General features: G+C 51.7%; 1 protein-coding gene across 8 annotated transcripts in view; it reads left to right on the top strand.

Moving 5' to 3' along the window:
* PPFIA4 (PPFI scaffold protein A4) overlaps window positions 1–16,313 on the top strand; it is a 52,209-nt gene that overhangs the window by 16,512 nt on the left and 19,384 nt on the right. For 5 of the 8 annotated variants that reach the window (XM_081495058.1, XM_081495061.1, XM_081495057.1 and 2 more), the window contains exons 3-19: window positions 2,114–2,215; window positions 2,604–2,768; window positions 3,115–3,189; window positions 3,395–3,484; window positions 4,037–4,228; window positions 4,523–4,669; window positions 4,925–5,059; window positions 6,875–6,958; window positions 7,706–7,837; window positions 8,179–8,241; window positions 9,137–9,228; window positions 11,294–11,402; window positions 12,930–13,138; window positions 14,590–14,830; window positions 15,281–15,316; window positions 15,533–15,666; window positions 15,959–16,125. In XM_081495058.1, coding sequence (XP_081351184.1) covers window positions 2,114–2,215; window positions 2,604–2,768; window positions 3,115–3,189; window positions 3,395–3,484; window positions 4,037–4,228; window positions 4,523–4,669; window positions 4,925–5,059; window positions 6,875–6,958; window positions 7,706–7,837; window positions 8,179–8,241; window positions 9,137–9,228; window positions 11,294–11,402; window positions 12,930–13,138; window positions 14,590–14,830; window positions 15,281–15,316; window positions 15,533–15,666; window positions 15,959–16,125 — 2,173 coding nt within the window. Of the gene's footprint in view, window positions 1–2,113; window positions 2,216–2,603; window positions 2,769–3,114; window positions 3,190–3,394; window positions 3,485–4,036; window positions 4,265–4,522; window positions 4,670–4,924; window positions 5,060–6,874; window positions 6,959–7,705; window positions 7,838–8,178; window positions 8,242–9,136; window positions 9,229–11,293; window positions 11,403–12,929; window positions 13,139–14,589; window positions 14,831–15,280; window positions 15,317–15,532; window positions 15,667–15,958; window positions 16,126–16,313 lie in introns of all 8 variants that reach the window. The other 3 variants (XM_081495062.1, XM_081495064.1, XM_081495059.1) reach the window with 1 other exon arrangement.

Genomic DNA, 16,313 nt, shown 5'->3' with positions numbered 1-16,313 from the left:
AGAATTGATCTTAACTCTGCACTGGGAGCTTCACGAAGGCAGGGATTATGCCTTTCTTGTTACTGTGTCTCCAGTGACCAGCACAGGAGCTGGTACATAGTAGGTGCTCCCAGTATTTTGTTCCAAACAGTTTTCAGTAGAGGAAGAAAGCCTTCCACTAGGAAGATCCCAAGGAAATGTGTCCTTTGCAATGGACTTTGAAAAATCAGGTGTTGACAGAGGATTGGGAGGGAGGGAGAGGGAGCCCATTGAGCAAAGGTGTGGACTTTACTAGTGATTGAGAACAGCAGGTTACTCAGGTTAACCAGGTCTTAGGGTGTTTGGAAAGGAGCCCTGAGAGAGAAGCTGGAACCAGGATAAGAAGTTTGTATTTAAGGGTGAAGACAGCATTGCTTTAGGAGATTCCCCTGGCAACAGTGTGTCAGATGGTTACAGTTGGGGAGGGAAGTAGGAGGCACCCTGGGGTGAGAAGGCTAGGCAGTGACTGAGCCTGAGGACAGGGTGGAAGAGCTGGTAGTGCCATGGTATGGGCTGGGAGCATGCTGTCAAGTGTTCAGGTGTGTGAGAGAATGTGTGCATGTACACGTGTGTGAGCTGGATAGTGAAGCCACATGAGGCCAGGCCTGGCCTCCGGGATGGGAGCTGCTTGACCTCTGTTGCCCATGGCTTTGAGAGAAAGGCAGGAATCATGAGCGGGGTCTGCGTCCGAGGCTTTTGAGGCTCCGGCATCTCTCTGTGTCCCTTGTCTCCTTCCCTGTGTCTCTTGTCCCCTTGGCCTGATATGGAATGATATAAAAGGTGATTGCTTTGAAATTCTTCCTTCAGTAGTGATTCTGTGCTGTGTGAGAGAGACTGCAGGTTGGGATGGGACTGTAGCCACTATTCAGTCATTCCCAGACCCTGAGCATCTACAGAGTTTGGGCCACTTATCTAAACACCTTTCTGGAATTAGTTGATGTCTAATTATAAATAGATATGATAGGCCTGGGTCTGTGGGGCCAGCCTCTCACCCTCTGTGCTTGGCCTCATGGAGGAGAGTGGGCTAGAAGTGTCTCTCAGAGTGTCTGGGCCTATCATTATGGGAAAAGACCCCTCAAAGGGATACTTTATACATAGGCATTCAGCAAAGCCAGGACAAATGCCCTGGCATCAGGCCCCAGGATGAAGTAAGCTGGGATCCTAGAAGCCAAAGCTGAAGCCACATAGCTGATTGAGCAGATCTGTTCACTCTCTTGTTTCTATGTAGGGTGGGCCTTTCAGTCATCTCATTTCTTTAGCTACCGGTAACTTGTAAAACTCTGGGAAGGGAGTGGAAAAGAGCTTTCCGGAACACTCGCTTCAAAGCCGCCTTCTTTTCCTTCTTTGATATCCATAAATCTCTGTTTGGACCTTACTAACAGCAAACCAGAAGTGAAACTCCCCTCCACCCACTTCTACGGGGAAATGTCACTGGATTGTTGGAGAAACAGAAATACAAAATGGGAGGGAGGACATAATCAAGTTATATTGGTAGCTGGAGGAGGAAGGAATCACAGAGCACACTTGGTGACTTTCTCACTGTTATATCCAACTGTATTCCCTTGCATGTACTTGGAATGCTTCTCCCCTCTGGAGAAGCATATGCTAATAGTATGGATGGATAGGGCTTCCCTGTGGCTCAGCTGTTAAAGAATTCACTGGCAATGCAGGAGACCCCAGTTGAATTCCTGGGTCAGGAAGATCCCCTGGAGAAGGGATAGGCTACCCACTCTAGTATTCTTGGGCTTCCCTGGTGGTTCAGACAGGAAAGAATCCACCTGCAATGCGGGAGACCTGGTTTTGATCCCTGGGTTGGGAAGATCCCCTGGAGGAGGGCATGGCAACCCTCTCCAGTTTTCCTGCCTGGAGAATCCCCATGGACAGAGGAGCCTGGCGGGCTACACAGTCCATAAGGTCACAAAGAGTCAAACACGACTGAGTGACTAAGCACGTGTGGATGGGTAGGGATTTTTCTGGGGACAGTTGGTGGAAGTAAGGTACAAGTGACAGGATCCCACCACTCACTGACTTGGACATGCAGGATACTGTTTAAGTGGTGGATCCTCAAGCACTGAGGGGCCTTGGGGATTTACAGGAATTTGCCACCTTAACCCGGGAGCTGAGTATGTGTCGGGAGCAGCTTCTAGAGAGGGAGGAAGAGATATCAGAGCTGAAAGCAGAGCGGAATAACACTAGGGTAAGTGGGGTGACCTGGTGTGTGTTTGTGCTTTGGGGTTTGGGGGCATATGACAGAGGGAGCAGGCATGGCCAGCACATCCAGCCCCATCCTCACCTCCTCTTGGCTCGTCTTCTGAGACAATAGTCAGTGTGTTCAACCATCAGTCCTAGGCTTTTCGCCTCTAGTTAGGGGATCATGGGAAAGTCAGGGTCTTGAGAGAGAGGCTCGGGCAGGTCTGCAGTTGGGGCAGTGCCCATTTACCCACATGGGAGTATTTCAGCATCCCAACAGTGGTACACACGGCAGGACTTGGGTTTGCTGGGTGTTTGTGTGGACTCTGCTTATATATAGCCCCTCGGGCGTAGGCTGACAGTCCTTCCTCGCACCCTCCCCTTCTCTCTGCCAGTTGCTTCTGGAACATCTGGAGTGCCTGGTGTCCCGCCATGAGCGGTCACTGAGAATGACTGTGGTGAAGCGTCAGGCTCAGTCACCATCAGGAGTCTCCAGTGAGGTGGAGGTGCTGAAGGCTCTCAAGTCACTGTTTGAGCACCACAAGGCACTGGATGAGAAGGTACCTAGGCCAGCCCACAGCCTGCATCCACCCCCAGTGCAACCATGAATACAATAAATACAGTTCAGTCCACCCTCAATCTCTTCCCTGGAGCCTCCATGCATCCCTTCTCTGAGATTTCTGTATCATGTGTTTAGGGAAAACTGCCTTCTAGCTTCTTAACTGGCTTACTCTTACCGTTAGTCCAATTTCCAGGTCCTCCTATTGGGTGCTCTCTCAGAAATTTGCCTCTTGGTAGGTCTTTCTCTTTGCCTCATGCTCAGTGATGATAGACCAAGCCCAGGCTTCTCTAGCTCAAGTCCAGAGGGTCCCTGTTTCTTTCTCCATCTCCCTTTACCTTGGGCAGGTGCGAGAGCGGCTCCGGGAGGCCCTCGAGAGAGTGACCACTTTGGAAGAACAGTTGGCGTGTGCCCATCAGCAGGTAAGCTGCTTTCCCTCTTTTCATCTGGAAGCCAAGGCTGAGTTACACCTGTTCCCAATTCCGGTCCTCATCAGACTTTTCCCTCCTGTCTTAGCTAGAGATTGTTAGCTAACAGGAGGCATCTCTCTGTGGGAGGTGGGGGATTTGGAAGGTCTAGAAGGTTCTCTTCTCTTTGACTCACTGCCCTGGGGACTGTGCCCTACAGGTGTCTTCCCTGCAGCTGGGGGCAGGGGTTCGGGATGGAGTGGCTGAAGAGGAGGGGACTGTGGAGCTGGGACCAAAAGGCCTGTGGAAGGTGGGTCATGGGGAGCTGCACAGAGGGGGCACGTCTTACCCCAGACGGGGTGTGGGCCCTGCCCTGCGTTCGTGCAGTAGAGTGACTGCTTGAATTAAATTTGGAGCTTTTTCTGAGGTTACCATCTTTCTCTCCTCCTTCCCCTTACCCCATCTGCAAAGAAATCTGCAGATTTTTCTTTTAGTGCCCAGTATGTACACTGGTAAGCATGTAACTGAATTGTTAGGAGCCATCTATCTAAGAGATCACTTCTCTTTCTGAGCCTCTGTTCTTCCCCTAGTCATGGCCCTTTCTAGGTTACAAGAGACTGAAATAGCAGGTAAAGCTAGAAATGATTGCTTTTCAAGAGAGACACAGGAGAGTGAGGGTGTTTGATTGTTGTTTGGCATGAGGTCCTGGAGCTCAGAGAAGGAAGGGTGTTCCTAGACGTGTGCTCTAGAGCTGGGGCAGAGCTGTGGCCTGCTCTGGATGTGCTGTCCCTCCGTCCCCCTCCCTGGGGCAGGGCAGAGAGGGGGTGCCTGATGGCTGACTGAGAGCTCCCTGTCTCTGGAGGAGGACGCAGGCCAGGTTGAGGAGCTGCAGGAGCTTCTGGAGAAGCAGAACTTTGAGTTGAGCCAGGCCCGGGAGCGACTAGTCACCCTGACAGCAGCTATGGCTGAACTGGAGGAGGACCTGGGCACAGCCCACCGGGACCTCATCAAGTCGGAGGAGCTGAACAGCAAATACCAGCGGGACCTCCGGGAAGTGAGCAGGGGCCTGGGCCTGATGCTGTCTTTCTGGGTGCGGGCCTTTGGCACTTAGGAAGGTGGCTGTTGTATGTCCTGGGTGTTGAGGGAGGGCCAGGAGAGGGCTGAGGAGTGTGAGACCGAACGTGTGGGGGGTCCAGTGTGGGGAGGAGCGGTGGGAGGGATGGGTCAGGGTCAGAAACTGGTAGGGGAGCATGGAGGAGACATAGCCATCCTGGTGCGGAGGCACAGACAGGGTGAGGGCGGGAAGAAACTGATGGCCTTCCCTGGCACCCTCTCCTCTCCTGCTCAGGCTCTAGCCCAGAAGGAGGACATGGAGGAGCGGATCACCACCCTGGAGAAGCGCTACCTGGCTGCTCAGCGTGAGGCTACATCAATCCATGACCTCAACAACAAACTGGAGAACGAGCTGGCCAATAAGGAATCCTTGCATCGCCAGGTAACTCCTGCATTTGGGGTTTGGGAGCATTGTACTTGACCCTGGAGGTCCTGATGATCATGCTTGACCCTCCCCTTGGTAGCCCAAGAGCCTCTGAAGTACAGCAGGCCACCTTGGGAGAGGGAAGTCAGGTGTCTTTGGGTAACCAGGAACCGAGATGACCCCTGGCCTGTCACCTGCTCTCTCCTGAAGCAGGGGGTGGGGGACACTTCAGTGCTCCATCTTGACTTTACTTCCCACCCCTCACTCTGCTAGTGTGAAGAGAAAGCCCGATATCTGCAGGAGCTACTGGAGGTAGCCGAGCTGAAATTTCAGCAGATGATGCTCAAGGCCGAGACGCTGCCAGAAGTGGAGGCTGAGCTGGCCCAGAGAGTTACTGCCCTCACCAAGGCAAGTGGACTGTGGGCCTGGGAATCTGCCTCTGACCGCCTCTACTTGAGCTCTCCTGGAGCCAGGCAGTGGGTGGAGAGAGTGGGAGGCGTGATGGGCTCCGGCCAGGAAGCTGCTGCTCCTTGCAGGGCTCCAGGAAACACACTTGATTGTGTCTGTCAGATGGAAGAGTAATCCCTGCCCTTATCACTCCACAGGGATGTGAGTCCCATGAGGGTAGATGTAAAAGTACTGAATACTTTAAGAAGTAGAAAAAACTGTGTCAATTCAAAGTGTTTTTATTATTATTTATACCATTGTGATTAATATTAATATTTCCTTTTGGGGGAATCTGAAGTGTAAAAAAAGGACTTTCATTTCTGGAAAGGTGAAATTTGAGAGGAGATATGATCAGAGTTTATACATCTCTGAAGGGGGTAGGAGTTTAGGCTAAGCATTTCATTTTTTTTTTTGTCAGATTGAAGCATTCTAGATCTTGGGACCACCTCTGGCTGTTTGGAAGGCCACAACTTTGGGACAAATGAAAGGGAATATAATTTTACCCAAAGGATAGTTAACTTTATGGAGGTGTATGGCTAAAAATATCCTAGGTCTGGAAGAGCTATGTAAATGCATGGACATGTGGTGGCTTAATCAGGAGAATTTAGGAGTGTTTACAGTGGGAGAGACTTTCAGGGGTGCCCCATGTGGGATCACCATAGCTACCCCCTCAAGCAGTGAAGAGAAGGAAACCAATATTTAGTAAGCATCAGACCCTAGACCTCTGGAGGTAAGAGGCTGGCCATCGTACCTGTGTGGCAGCTTGGGAGCTCTGCAGATGGAGCCTCCGGCTCGGCTGTGCCTCATACTCAGGACCAGATTTACTTCTGCCACTGACTGGCTCTGTGACCTGGGAAAAGTCACTCCCTCCCTAATTGGGTGTCTGTGTTATTGTCTCTGATGAAATCATCATCTCTATAATCATGGGGTTGAACTTGGTGATCTCTAAGCCTTTCAGGGATCATCCCCCAGGAATGAAGAACAGATTGTAAAGTCCAGCAGAAGATATTGTGTGTGCGATGCTGAGCAGTCAGGTTTCATCACTCCCAAAACTGACCAGAAGGGCTGGACCGAAGTGATTAATGTGTTCAGGAAGTCATAGTAGAAGGACTTTTGGGAGGGATTTCATGACTATAGGATGTGTAATAATCTGGAATACTGTGTCAAAAGAGACAGTGGGGTCCCCATATTTGACGATGCATGAACAGAAGGGAGACCACTCTACCAGGGCAGCTCACTGTTGAGTGCTCATTGAGTCCTAAGTGTTTACCATGGATTATGACCTTTGGTCCTTGCAAAAGGCATAGGTACTGTTATCACAATGGAGGAGACAAAGGCTCATAGAGGTTCAGTAACTTGCCCAACGTCACACAGCTGAGACGGGAGGGAGCCAGGATTTGAACTCTGGCTTGAATCCGTACTCCTGTCTAGAGGCACAGAGATTTATGGTAGCTCATACTTTCAAGTGGCGTTCTTTCTGGAAGCATGAAGAGAATTTACAGTCTCTTGAGCTGCCAGCTCTGAGATAGTTCAAGGTTAGCCCTGAACAGAAAGGAGGAGTTGTGGGTGGGGGAATCTGGCAGGGCTTGGGGTACCTGGGAAGAATGGCAGTAGTGGGGACAAAATGCTCCAGGATGGTAAGTGGAGATCTTGGCTTCATTTTTCCCTGAGGCCCTAATTCTCAAAGACTCCTGTGGCACCTGGGAGCATGAGACCCAAGGTCTGAGCAGGAGGAAGGATGGTCTACAAGCTGCACTGACCCATTCCTACCTCCAGGCTGAAGAGCGACATGGCAACATTGAGGAGCATCTCCGACAGCTGGAGGGACAGCTGGAGGAGAAGAACCAAGAGCTGGCGCGGGTGAGAGCACCAGACTGGACTCTTTGGTGCCCCTCTCTGCCCCAGGGTGGTACCGCAGGATGGTCTGTGAACAGGGAAAGGAGGAGACTGGGAGCTGGGCAAGCACCTGGCTAAGACAGAGACAGAGCCATGGAGGAGCGGGGGACACGGGCAGGAGCGCGGGAGAGGGGCCCCCAGGGGATGGGAAGAAGCTGGGTGGGTGCAGAACCACAGTGGAAACAGGTGCTTCCCTGGGGTTGTGGTGGGAGGGCCGTGGGGCCTGCTGTGAGGGGGCTGGGGTTGTGGAGGGAGGGCTGAGGGGGCCTGCGGTGAGGCTGGGGTTGTGGAAGGAGGGCCGTGGGGCCTGCTCTGAGGCTGGGGTTGTGGAAGGAGGGCCGTGGGGCCTGCTGTGAGGCTGGGGTTGTGGAGGGAGGGTCGAGGGGGGCCTGCGGTGAGGGGGCTGGGGTTGTGGAGGGAGGGTCGAGAGGGGCCTGCGGTGAGGGGGCTGGGGTTGTGGAGGAAGGGCCGTGGGGCCTGCTGTGAGGCTGGGGTTGTGGAGGGAGGGCCAGGGGCCTGCTGTGAGGCTGGAGTTGTGGAGGGAGGGTTGAGGGGGGCCTGCTGTGAGGCTGGAGTTGTGGAGGGAGGGCCGTGGGGCCTGCTGTGAGGTTGGGGTTGTGGAGGGAGGGTCGAGGGGGGCCTGCGGTGAGGAGGCTGGGGTTGTGGAGGGAGGGCCGCGGGGGCCTGTGGTGAGGCGGGCTGCGTGTGCAGGTGCGCCAGCGGGAGAGGATGAACGAGGCCTACAACAAGCGGCTGTCAGACACGGTGGACCGGTTGCTGAGCGAGGCGAAGGAGCGCTTCCAACTCCACCTCAGGGAGCGCATGGCAGCCCTGGAGGAGAAGGTGCTGCGGGCGGCAGTCTGGGTGGGCAGGTTACTGGGAGGAGCAGATCTGGTGGAAATGGGTGGAGGGGCAAAGGCATGGGGGGATCCAGGCGAGCGGGTGCGGTAGGGCTGGGGATGTGGGCAGGGGAGAGGAGACTGCGGCAGTGGTCTGTGGACCGGAGTGAAGCAAAGGAGGAGCAGCGGGGCAGGGGTGGGGGGGTAGTGGGCAGGCAAGAAGAGGGCGGACTGGAGAGCGGGCCGAGGGCAGCTGGTGCTGGGAGGGGACGGCATGGCCTGAGCTGGAGTTGGAGTCAGGACGGGGAGAGGAAGGCTTCTTGGCTTACAGCTGTTCTCCCCCAGAACACATTGATCCAAGAGCTGGAGACCTCTCAGCGGCAGATTGAAGAGCAGCACCATCACAAGGTACCCAGTTGCTGGCCAGCCCTGCCAGCCTGGGAGGGCTGAGCTTGCTGTGAGGAAAGAACACACCTATGTTTCATGGAGCTGCTCTCAAACCCAGCACTGTGCTAGCCAGTTTGTTAGTCCATGTATGCATGTTATCCCACTAATCCTCACTAAAGCCTGTCACAGTGGATGCATCACCACCGACCTGTAAAGAAGAAACTGAGCCATAAACTTAGGGCAGAGAGTCGGTAGCAGACAGGGCCCAGTGAAGGACTTGACAAAATGATTTGGTGGGGCTTCCCAGGTGGCGCTAGTGGTAAAGAACCCACCTGCCAATGCAGGGGACATAAGAGACATAGGTTCAGTCCCTGGGTTGGGAAGATCCCCTGGACAAGAGCATCCCACTCCAGGATTCTTACCTGGAGAATCCTATGGACAGACGAGCCTGCCAGGCTATAGTCCATATAGTTGCAAAGAGTTGGACATGACTGAAGCAGCTGAGCATGCATGCACACAAACCTGGTGAAGCTCTTGCTTTCTGGTGGTTTGGGGAGGATTACCACTGTGTGTGCCCCAGCAATGTCCATTAGGTCTGGGAGTTCACTGCGGGCCCCTCTGCTGCCCGGCCTTACGTGCCATGCCTTTGTTGGCAGGGAGGGCTCAGCAGACCTGTTCTGCTTGAGTCCTTCCAGACAGACCCCTCTTCTGGCCCTGCCCTGCCAACCCTTCTACTCACTTTCCAGTTGGACCTCTTCTCTTCTGGTGTCATCCATGGTCTTGGCCTTGGGCCCCTGGCTTTGGACTTTGCAGTGCATTCTTCTGCTTCTTCCCAACTCTGCTGTTCTCTGTGTCCTTTTATCCCCTTTCTTCTCTTCCCTTGCCCCTACCCATACTGTGTGTCTGCCTGGCACAGGGCCGCCTGTCTGAAGAGATTGAGAAACTGCGCCAAGAGGTGGACCAACTGAAGGGTCGAGGAGGACCATTTGTGGATGCCATCCACTCCAGGTACGCTTAGGAGGCCAGGCACGCTGGGATGGGGTCCTGGACGGACCTGGATGGATCCTGGGGAAGGAGACTTCTTCCCAACAAAAGACTGCTCAGGACCTCAGGGTCCTTGTCCTATTCAGGGTGGAAGACTGAGGTTTAGAGAACTTGGTAAAGTCCTCCAGCTTACTTGGGCAGTTTAGAAGGGAGTACCTGTCCTCTGAGGGATGCTGAGAGGCAATAAACCAGAGCATGATCCTTCACCACTGTCCTGGAACACAGGGCATGATTCCTGGTTCCTTGACAGGGCATGTCCTTGAGAGGGGTCTACTGAATTACATGCTCACCTATGTCCCACAGGGCCTGCTCATGGGGAGTATCTGGTTCACTCTAGTTCTTTTGAGATAACTTACTTAGGGCTCTGAACATAATGCTTGAATTAGGCCCATGTTTTAGGGGACTTCTGGGTTTTTCTTCATATTTTCTGAAGCATTTAGTATTGAACTCAGACATCCGGCCTGCACTCAGTTCTCTGCCCAGAGAGGCAGGGTGACGATTGAGGAGACTGAAGTGGATGATGCTACTCAAAGTTCATGGCTTCTGGATATATTCTGTACAAACCAAAATTTCTTAGATCAGAACTCATAAGGTTCCCTATGGTCATGCTCTTGTTGTATCAGGGAAATAGGGATCAGTTTTTTTGAAGAGAGGTAAAAGTAAATGTGTGTAGGTACATGTGCAGAAGGGTAACATAGGACATAAATTAGGAAAAGAGATGTTGAAGAGAAGCCTGTAGGTTTCTAGGGTGGTAGGCACTTAGGTATCAATTTCAAGTTTATTAGGAATTATAGTATAGGAGTATGGAGAGAAGCATCTTCCCAGGTGGCACAGTGGGTAAAGAATCAGCCTGCCAATGCAGGAGATGTAGGTTCGATTCCTGGGTCTAGAATATCCCCTGGAGAAAGAAATGGCAACCCAATCCAGTGTTCTTGCCTGGAAAATTCTATGGACAGTGGAGCCTGGTAGGCTACAGTCCATGGGGTCACAAAGAGTTGGACACGACTGAGTGACAGAGCACAAATGGAGAGAAGCAGAGAATAGAAACAGGAAATGGTAGTTGGAATTCCTCCTACTCCTCTGTTCCTGTAGGATGCTCAGAAGAGACCAACCCCCTACTCCAATCAAAAAGACATAGCCTGGAGTACACCAAGCTATTTGGCATTGCTTTCCTTAATGACTGAGAATTCTTGGCTTTGACTATGGAAGTACTGACCCCATCATAGAGCTGGAACTGAGTTGCAGAGAAAAGTGGCGGTGGGGATAAGCAGGAACTCTCCTCTCCCTCCAGATACCTTGTGTAATCTGTTGTAGGCCCACCCTGTCTCTTTGCTCCAGGCTCCCTCGGGTTCTCAACTGGGAAGATTTAGGGAAGAAATGTCAGCAGAGGATGCTCCAGATAGTCCAGAGGATCTTTACTGTGATCCTAAAATTTCAGGGTTGCGGCAGTCACAATGCTTTCTCTAGCCCATGTATCAGAGACATGGGCTAGAGAAAGGCCTCTTGAAGTTTTGTGGGGATAGGAAGTATGCCTGGCTTGAATTTTGGCCAGGGACTCAGTCCAGAGGAAGACCAGAGGAAGTTGCTGGGGAGAAGACCAAGAAACAAAGACTCTCAGAGTTAAAAGGACTTTTAGAGATCATCCCTTCCAACTTCTCTTGTTTCCATAAACACTCCCACACCATTCTTGTCAGATGGCCAGAGAGCCTCCGCCTGAATACATCTCTGATCGGGAGCTCAGCTTTTTTAAAGCCACCAGTTGCATCATAAGCCAACTCTTACTGTTTGAAGGTTCTTCTTGTATTAAGTGAAAAGCTACCTCCCTAGAACTTACTCTCCTGGATCATTCTCATTCCTGAAGCACCAGAGAATAAACCTAATCTCTTGCTTACATGGAAACCCTTAAATCATTTACAAAGGTCATGTCCTTCTCCAAGATGAAGATCCCTCAACTCTTTGGGGCCAGTGGGTGTGAGCTGGGGCTGTCAGGCCTCGGGGCTCACCTTTTCTCCCCCATCCACCACTCAAGGGCGTACACGGGCAGTGCAACGGATGTGCGGTTCTCCCTGAGCACAACTGCCCACGCATCTCAAGATCTGCATCATTGTTACTCAGCACGGCGGGAACAGTCTGCCAAGGTGAGGGGGTGGAGGGGTGAGTGCGGATGGGTCTCCCCAGGGGAATTTGGGGTCAGTTCAGCCACGTGTCTGGCTCTGGTTTCACAGACAGCTGGTGTGTGGTGCACATGCTCCCCCTACCCTCCCCCATGTCAGTGACAGCTGCAGCCTTGGGGTTAGGGCCATCATCAGCTACAACAGCTGTGTTTCGCCTTGACCTCCTGATGGGCAAGAGGTAGGGCTGGTGGGTGGCCAGCCAGTCCCATGAGGCCCCACTGAAGCCTGTGCATGTGTGCCTGGGTGTTTCTAGTGGTGGGGGTGGGGCAAGTAGGGCCAAGATGGAATTGGCAAGCTTTCTGAAACAAAAGCTGTGGTTTATGGGGGAGGTGAGGGAGAGATAACAGGTTAACTGACCCTTGGGATGGCTCCTGAAGTTTTCTGAGAAGCATGTAGTTTCTGTGGGGTCTGCCTAGGAAGCTGAGAGGAAACAGGAAAGATTAGGGGCAGAAAAGGACTGACTTCAGTCTTTTGGGGAAGTCTGATTCCTTCCTAGCCCCATAATTGTTAACCATGCTATGTCTTGAATGCAGGTTCCCTACATGCTCTAGGGCGCTAGAAGATAGAGGTAGAGAAGGAGGGAACTCCTATCTGATGGGGGGGATCCATCTCCGCCTTTAGGGAAACCCTTAAGGCGGGGAGTTGATGTCTGAAATCATCTCTTTCTCTCTCCCCTCTCTCCTTGTCCTCCTTCTGTTTATAACAACACAGCAGCTGTCCAGGAGCTCAGTCTAAAGGCTGCAGGAGTGAGAAAAGAGCCCTGGGGGGTTTGGGACACAGAAGATAAGAGTTATAGATGGGCTCTTCCCTTTTCTTCCCCCGATCTCACTCTCCTAGCCCAGTTCTGTGCTGTTTCCACTTCTAGGCCTTTGTCTACCAAAGAGGTTTGTAGGACAATTTCTGAGATGCTACCTCCTCTGAGGGTTGACCAGAGGGTTCTGTAATGTGCTGAAAGTCTGTGAGACACAAGACAGTCGGGCCTCCTTGGTTTTCTTTGTTCCCTTTACCTTTTGTCTGCATAGAAATGGATAGCCTTTACATAATACTTACTTGGTGCCAGACACTGTGCTAATGCCTTACAAGCATTTCCTAATTTAATCCTCAGAGCTAACTATGAAGTAGATACTATTACTATTCCCACTTTATAGATGAAGAAACTGAGGCACAGGGAGGTTAAACAGCTCTTTCATAGCTAGTACTTGGTGGAGCCAGCATTCAAAGCAAGGCAGTTTCTGGAATCTGTTCCTAACTATTCTGCTGTTTGGCCTCCTTGGGTTTGGGTAGTGTTTCTTAGACTTTAACATACAAGTAAGTTATCCAGGAATTTTGTTAAAATGTAGATTCTGAATTAGTAGGTCTGGGATGGTACCTTAGATTTAGTGTTTCTAACAACCTCCCAGGAAATGTCAGTGCTGCTGCTGTAGGTGGGGAGGGTCCTGCTCCTTAGCCATCGGGTGCATCTTATCCACCTCTCTGTCCTTCTCTGCTAAGGACTGGGAGCCATCTCCACTGCCTGAGGTGCTGGTCCCGACAGCCACCCCTGCCTTTGACAGTGACCGTGAGATCTCTGATGTGGATGAGGATGAACCAGGGGGTCTGGTGGGCTCCATGGACGTTGTCTCCCCTAGCAGCCACTCAGACGCCCAGACCCTGGCCATGATGCTGCAGGAGCAGCTGGATGCTATCAACAAGGAGATCAGGTTAGGGCAGGGGTGGAGGGCCTGGGAGGTTCCTTGAAGGACAGAGGCTCTTTGTGTTTGGGCACTGCAGAAGAGAGTCTATATGTGTTTGCTTGCCTCTTACAGCTGCACCTTGAGTGCCATAGTCTAGGGGACCCTGTGTGGGGATCGGGCAAGGTTCTGGCACAGTGCTGATGGAGAGGGGCAGGACCTCAGATTGACTTCTCAGGCTTCATTTTTCCTGCCAGGTCTTTGGAGGCTGTGTTCCTGACCTCCTACAGCTAAACACAATCACTAAAAGTGTAGTTCCCACATACTGAGGCCAACTCAGGGTGAGAGCTTTTGTCAGTCTTATCACAGTCACTGGAGGAGAGAGCATTATTTCCATTTTACAGACAAGGAAACAAATCAGAGAGATTAAATGATTTGCCCAAAGCAGTGCAGTAAGTGGCAGAGCCAGGATTCAAAATTTTCTAAACTCAGTGCACTGTGTCATGCCTTCCATCCCTAATGAAGCATCAGACAGAAACCACTGGCAGGGAATGTTATTAAGATCTGCGCTTTACTCCATTTTTATAGAGAGTTTATTAATGTTTGTGACAAATGGCAAAGGAAAGTCCAAAGCAGAGACCATCAGAGCTTTACAAGGCTGTAGAGGTCATCTGGTTCAGTGGTTCCCACACTTTTGGATTTCACAGACAAGCTAAAGAGAAAATACCACACAGACACACACACACACATACACACAGAAGGGTACTAACATTGGACTGCCAACTTTCATTCTGCAAAATGAAACAGTAAAGATAATTACCATTTCCTATCATAACCATTCTATGAAAGAAAAGATATTTTAACATCCCTAAAGTTGGAAAGATATGCTCTGAAAATAAAGATAAGGTCCTGCTTCTAAAGGATAGTTGACATTGTTATATTTGTGTGTGTGTGTGTATGAGTGTGCGTACACACATTTCTCTCTGAGTGCCTCCCCAATACACATAACATTATCACTATTATTCTAATTTTTCCGTGGCACAGGGAACATTCCATCAGGGATCAGCATCAATTAAAGGTTCTGTGTTTGAGAACTACTGACTTAGACCATTCCTGACATTGGGTATATTGGGAAACTGAGGCCCTATAGATAGTGGTAGGTCAAGCATTCTGACTTCCTGGAAGGCTTATATTCCACTGACTGACTTGCCTCCTTTCCTAGCAACTGCTTTTGTTAAACTAGGGAGTTTTGTTAACATTAGGCCAGTTAACCGGACAGAAAATTGCTAAGCTGTAGTGGGATAGAACCAGCTATGCCCACAAGGCTTTGTATGTCCCTGCAGTGCCCCCGAACACTGGGATACACCTGAGCATCACCTTGTACCCGGGGTCACTGGGGGGTGACCCAGGCAGTGCCCACACGTGCCTCCTGCTGGTCCTCTCTGGGCTAATGGTGAGGCCCGGTTTTGCCTACCTCCCAGGATGATCCAGGAAGAGAAGGAGTCCACAGAGCTCCGTGCTGAGGAGCTCGAAACTCGAGTGACTAGTGGCAGCATGGAGGCCCTAGACCTGACCCAGCTGCACAAACGAGGTTCCATCCCCACCTCTCTGACTGCCCTGTCCCTGGCCAGCGCATCCCCTCCACTCAGCGGCCGCGCCACACCTAAGCTTACCTCCCGCAGTGCTGCCCAGGACCTGGACCGAATGGGGGTCATGACCTTGGTGAGAGACTCGGGGCAGTTGATGAACAACCTTGTCATCACTAGGCTCTGCTTCAGGGTTGACCGAGGGGAGTTGACTGCAGGGCTCGCTCTCAGCTGGGTCACAGCATTTTCTTCTTATGATGTGTATAGACCTTGGCATGCCAGGTCACCAGCATGTCCTTCTGGGTTTGGAAAGAGCTACATAGTTTCTTTCTTGCCCTCTCCCCTTGGATAATGCTTAAGAAACTCACCCAGCGCCCACACGTCTTTCTCTCTTTCAGAAGAAGCCCTGATTTATTTTTTTTTCAAGCCAGTTTTTTGTTGGTTTGTTTTGCTGTGATAGTCTCTTCAGGCCTGTATAAGGCACTGAGTCCTATCTTCTCATCCTCACACCACTGGGTTCCCCTTAGGGTAGACGTTCAAGCATCCAAAAGGTGAGTCCAAGCTCACCCTTCACTCTCTCTTCCAGCCCAGTGACTTAAGAAAGCATAGGAGGAAGCTGCTGGTGAGTGCTGCCTGATGACCCAGGTACTAATAGGTTAATTTTCCCCCACCTTTCCCTTTCAACTTCTCCCCCTGGGCCCTTGAGTCTGAGTCTGAACTCTTGAGAGGCCCCGGGGCCTCCCCTCTGCCGCTCTCCACGCCCCTCTGCCTGTCTGGGCTGGGTCAGCAGGCCCCCAATCTCTCCCTCTACCCCCTGACGGCTCCACTGTCTGTTCAGTCACCAGTGTCTTGGGAAGAGAACCGAGAGGATAAAGCCACCATAAAATGTGAGACTTCTCCTCCTTCCTCACCCAGGACACTGCAGCTAGAGAAGCTTGGCCACCCAGCCCTGAGCCAGGAAGAAGGCAAGAGGTAAATGGAGCAGACCCCATCTCAAGCCTCTCCATCCCCACGTTTATCTCGTCCCTCTCTCTGCCTCTGAACAGGCTGAATCTCACCTGTCCCAGGTGTCTGAACATCTCACTTCTCTTTGAAACACCATGAGGGAAGGACATTTCCACGTCTCTTTTGGTCCCGTGCTCTGATCATACCCCCTTACCCTTTCAATTCTGACACTTCTTCCTGAAGTCTGGCTCCCATCTGTCATGCTGTAATTTAAGTATATTTCTTCTCATCCCACCCCATCCTGGCTGTCATCCTATAGTGCTTTGGAGGATCCAGGCAGCAACCCCAGCAGCAGCAACAGCAGCCAGGACTCCTTGCACAAGGGTGCCAAGCGCAAGGGCATCAAATCATCCATCGGCCGCCTGTTTGGAAAGAAGGAGAAAGGCAGGCTGATCCAGCCGAGCCGGGATGGACCCACAGGCCATGGTCTCTGTCTAATCCTAGTAAATGGGTGTGAGTAGGGGGAGAAGCAGGAGGGTGTCCTTGGATCCAGCCTTCTCTGCCAGGGACCAGTGGGCAGAAGCCACAGACATAGAAATCCCACTCCAGAGAATCAGTTTTCTGTCAGAGCTGTTTCACAGCTGGAAGGGCTGCTTCATGAGGTGGTAGTTCCT

The sequence above is a fragment of the Giraffa tippelskirchi genome, chromosome 5, assembly GCF_054371585.1.
Source record: "Giraffa tippelskirchi isolate mGirTip1 chromosome 5, T2T-mGirTip1v1.2.pri, whole genome shotgun sequence".
Lineage (NCBI taxonomy): Eukaryota > Metazoa > Chordata > Mammalia > Artiodactyla > Giraffidae > Giraffa > Giraffa tippelskirchi.
The sequence above is the reverse complement of the archived record's forward strand: the minus strand, read 5'-3'. Positions and strand labels throughout refer to the sequence as shown.